The sequence below is a fragment of the Plectropomus leopardus genome, chromosome 2, assembly GCF_008729295.1.
Source record: "Plectropomus leopardus isolate mb chromosome 2, YSFRI_Pleo_2.0, whole genome shotgun sequence".
Classification (NCBI taxonomy): domain Eukaryota; kingdom Metazoa; phylum Chordata; class Actinopteri; order Perciformes; family Serranidae; genus Plectropomus; species Plectropomus leopardus.
The window spans coordinates 29,521,295-29,525,801 of NC_056464.1; the positions used below are offsets into that span (position 1 = coordinate 29,521,295).

At 33.9% G+C, this 4,507-nt stretch overlaps 1 protein-coding gene across 1 annotated transcript in view; it reads right to left on the reverse strand.

Annotated features, from left to right (window-relative positions):
- Positions 1–642: 642 nt before the first annotated feature.
- eno1b (enolase 1b, (alpha)) overlaps positions 643–4,507 on the reverse strand; it is a 15,525-nt gene continuing 11,660 nt past the window's right edge. Inside the window, exons 9-12 of the mRNA XM_042508121.1 lie at positions 2,416–2,617; positions 2,196–2,304; positions 1,357–1,415; positions 643–951 (exon numbers count right to left, since the gene is read on the reverse strand). Of these exons, the coding sequence (XP_042364055.1) occupies positions 888–951; positions 1,357–1,415; positions 2,196–2,304; positions 2,416–2,617 (434 nt within the window). The 3' untranslated portion in view covers positions 643–887. The remainder of the gene's footprint in view (positions 952–1,356; positions 1,416–2,195; positions 2,305–2,415; positions 2,618–4,507) is intronic.

Here is a 4,507-nt window from a genome sequence, read left to right on the forward strand (position 1 = left end):
TGTAATTATGATTTAAGAAATAAACACATTTGAAGATTGGGAAACGTATGCATCTTTTTTTCTCCATAATTTGATAGATTTCTGCAGGTCCCTCTATATCTTAATAATCAGAATAAATCGCCCATTTGTTTCACTGTATTGTACATCTATTTATAAAAAGCAGAAATAATCACAACACTTTTAAAATGACAGTACTCACACTGTACCAGCATCTTCTGCTAACTGGATTTCATGTATATTCTTAATTTGCACATGTTTAACTATATTTTGTTCTTGGGAAGAGGTGGGTGAATTACGGTGTTTGTGCACTTATGTTATATGTTACATGTTGTGACAAACTGTGAAAATAAATTTCACTATGGGACAATAATGGCTATGTATCTATCTTCTTTTTTTTCTTTTTTGTCTAAACCACTGTACATATTGTATTTTTTAATTATTTTAGGATGTCTGTTAACATCGGACAAAGAACTACTGAGTAAAACTAGCTCCCCAGCTAACTCGGATGCATTTACATTTGTTTATATGTAGATTAATGTAGATTGTCCCTTCTTAAATAAATAAATTACAAATTACAACAAAAATACCTAACACCATCACAGCAACATAAAATGAAACATGGGACAAATAATCCAGATTCACTCTGTCACTCATAAAATGTCTTTATTAATGGTCTTTAAGTGCAACTTTTATTATTATTATATTACTTTTTACTTTGTTACAATCGGGTCTAATATTTTACGCCATATTAACAAACTGGGCAGGATACAGTGGAAGATTTGATAGTAAAGTTCTCTCTATAAATTAATGACCATGATCAGTAGCTCTACATTAACCGTTACCTCTTTGATGTGTTTTCCATCATTATCAAATGTGTTCTTATAGATTTATAGTGGTTTCCTAAAGTTTTTTCCAGCAAAAACAGCCTTGTCTCCCAGCTCCTCTTCAATCCTACAGTTAAAAAAACAAAACAAAAAGTTAAAAATAAGCTTCCTCTCTTTAATGTGTGTATTTATTTTAAGTAGGTCTTTTTCCTTGTATATAATGGTATTACTAGTTTAATTTAAAATGTAAATGTTCACCAAAGACACAAGCTGATTACAAACACAACACAATGCTCTTTGAAGCAAAAGAAAAGATACAAACTAAGATTAATGCATGAACATAGACAACTGAATCAATACAACGTAATTATCGATCAATGCTGCCCAAGTACGTAGTTTTAGTTTAGCAGCAAGACGCTGGAAATATTTTATTCCAGACATGAAAGAAAACCACATGCATGGTTCATTATATACTTTTAAAAATACTACAATTGGGATAAATTTTCTTATTTTGTATAAGAATGCAACTTACCGAAGGATCTGGTTGTACTTGGCCAAACGCTCAGAGCGACAGGGAGCCCCAGTCTTGATCTGAAAGTGTCACAAAATATGCACGATGATTTAAACCAAAAGGATGCATTGTCTCCTTTAATCTTTGTCCTAATCATCTCATTATCATTTCTCTTGCATAGATTTGATAGTGGATTTTGACTGAAGCTGGGAAAAGTGGAGCAAGAGTGAGCAGGTGCTTAATGGTGTCTTTTATTTATACTTTTCTCATCAATAAATAAGGGTTCATGCAGACAGGGTCAAGGGAAATTCAAGTACTTAATCAAGCGTTCATTTTTATTTTCGAGGATAAAATTGTCTCCACAACCATCTTTTGCAAGAGAACTGAGCAAATTCACTCCACCATCCAGTCCACACACGGCCGCTGCCGATTTACAGTTCAAAACTTGTGCTAACTGCTGACGCTGCTCCAGTGAATGTTTTGCGGGCTAGCAGAACATCCTGGCGATGACTATTTACTGGTGTTTACCAACCCATTGCCACTCTGAGATGCAGCATTCAAAAATAATTGCAAATATTGGCTTCAAAGTTTGAAACTTTTATCTTATACATTTCATAGAATAATGCATCTTTCTGTTTTTTTTGTTCTATTCTTTATATTCAAGTTTTTTTTCAAGGACCAAGTTTAACAATTGTCAAATTTTCAAGGAATTCCAGTACTTTAATTACTGTGTGTTGAACTGAAGTACTTCATGCACCTCAAGCACCTTTTATGAGCCCTGATACATATTTTCTTGTCCTAAATGTCCAATTTTTTGTTCTAAAAAGACACAATAAATATTTTTTAGTCTCTAAAATTACCTGTCCAGTGCACAAGCCGACCACCAAATCAGCTATGAAGGTGTCCTCAGTTTCTCCAGAGCGATGACTGACCATCACACCCCAGCCGCTCTCCTGAGCCATCTTACACCTGTGAGGACGACAATCAACCATCAACTTTTAGACACGACAGCTTGTTATATGATATACAGTCAAATATTCAACTATCTTTAGCCACATCCCACACTTTGTTTTGACCTACGCCTTCATGGACTCTGTAACTGTGCCAATCTGATTGACTTTAAGCAGCAGGCAGTTGCAGGCCTTCTCCTCCACCGCCTTGCTGATGCGATTAGGGTTGGTCACCGTGAGATCGTCTCCAACCACCTGCAGGTCTGTGCTTCCGGTGAAGTTGGTCCAAGCCTCCCAGTCATCCTGGTCAAACGGATCCTCGATGGAGACCACTGTCAGTGAAAAATACGCAGACATTTCATATGGGATAGAGACACAGAGGATCAGTGTGGCTTAAACTGAAGTATTTATCAAAAAGGTACTTCAAAATCCTAACAGACAGCGCCTAAAATAACCAATCACAGCCCATCGTCAAATATTAAATAACATTTTTGGTCCAACAGGGCAAGAAACATGAGCGATGAGACAATCAGATGAATCGACAGGTCACAAAGACATGAACAGTTTCGCCAGATCAGAATAAAAACTATATTATTGTCTACTTTTTGGATACAAAAGGCAACATTTTATCTTTGGTTTAACATGCCCAACGTCTGGGATTAAAAAGGGTAAATATCACATTACATTCATACAGGACACGAACCACATTTACATAAAAACACAATATACAATCGCATTAAGAGGAGAGCCACTCAGTTTTTCATTCAGCCGACTGACAGAAAATACATTGATAACTATTTTGATAAACACTTATATCATTTCTTTTTTTTTTTCTTTGAATAGTTTTGAGTTGTTTTAGGAGTTTTTTTTGTAGTTTTCTGAATTGGGTACTTTGGCAACTATTTCAATAAATGTTCAAGTCATTTTTTTATAGTTATTTTTTTAGGTGTATAATTTGTTCAGATAGTTTTGTATTGGGTATTTTTGCTGCTATTTTAATAAATATTTAAGACATTTTCTTTTTTATAGTTTTGAGTTTTTCAGGTGTTGTTTTTATTTTTCTGAATTTGGTACTTTGGTAACTATTCTAATAAAAATTTAGTCATTAAGTTATTTCTTTTTCATGAATAGTTTTGAATTTTGGGTGTGTTTAAAAAAATTCTGAATTGGGTACTTTTACTTTCCATACTTTAAGTACATTTTACTGATTATACTTTACATTTACTAACGTACTATTTTCAATGTAGGACTTTTACTTTAAACAGAGTATTTTCACAGTGTAGTATCAGTTCCTTTACTTAAGTACTTGTGATCTCTTTTCAGTGTGTAGCCATGCTATGAGGTTAGAATAATAATAAGAGCGAGTTTAAGAAAATTAATTTGTGTGTATCTGTAAATCATTGGTAGGCACATATCGTCACTGTGGTTTTAGCTCGTAAAAACTATTTATAAATGCAGGTTTGAACAAACATTGTTGACATGACGCCTCTATCTTTGTACAGGGTTATTTTTTAGTACAAGCAAAGAACATTGTTGTGACAAATAGTCATTTAAGCTTGTGTTGAAATTCAAAATTGTTTTCTTCAGCGCTGCCGTTAAAAGTCAAAGCACAAATCTCTGTAATCGACATTTTGACAAGTGCTTTGACTAGGTTTTAGTTGTTTCCAAATGAGATGACTTCCAACCTTTTTTTCTTCTTTTTTTCCTTTATCTTTTCTGTTTCATATCCGTTTAAGACTCAAGCTGCCAAGTGCTTTCTGATATCCATTTAAGGATCCTAAAAATTAATTTCAGAAAATAAAGAGTTGACAAATAAACATTGCTGTTCTTGAAAGCTTTTCAAAGATAAATCAGGTGTTTGATTTTGTAAAGAGCGTTGACAATGGTACACAATTAATTTGTCTCTGCCTCTTAAGAAAGTAAGAAAGGTACACCATACAGCTAAAGGGGACATATTATGCTCTTCCTTGTTTTCTGTCATATATATATATATATATACACGCACACACACACACACACACACACTCACACTCACACTCACATNCAAATAAACATTGCTGTTCTTGAAAGCTTTTCAAAGATAAATCAGGTGTTTGATTTTGTAAAGAGCGTTGACAATGGTACACAATTAATTTGTCTCTGCCTCTTAAGAAAGTAAGAAAGGTACACCATACAGCTAAAGGGGACATATTATGCTCTTCCTTGTTTTCTGTCATATATAT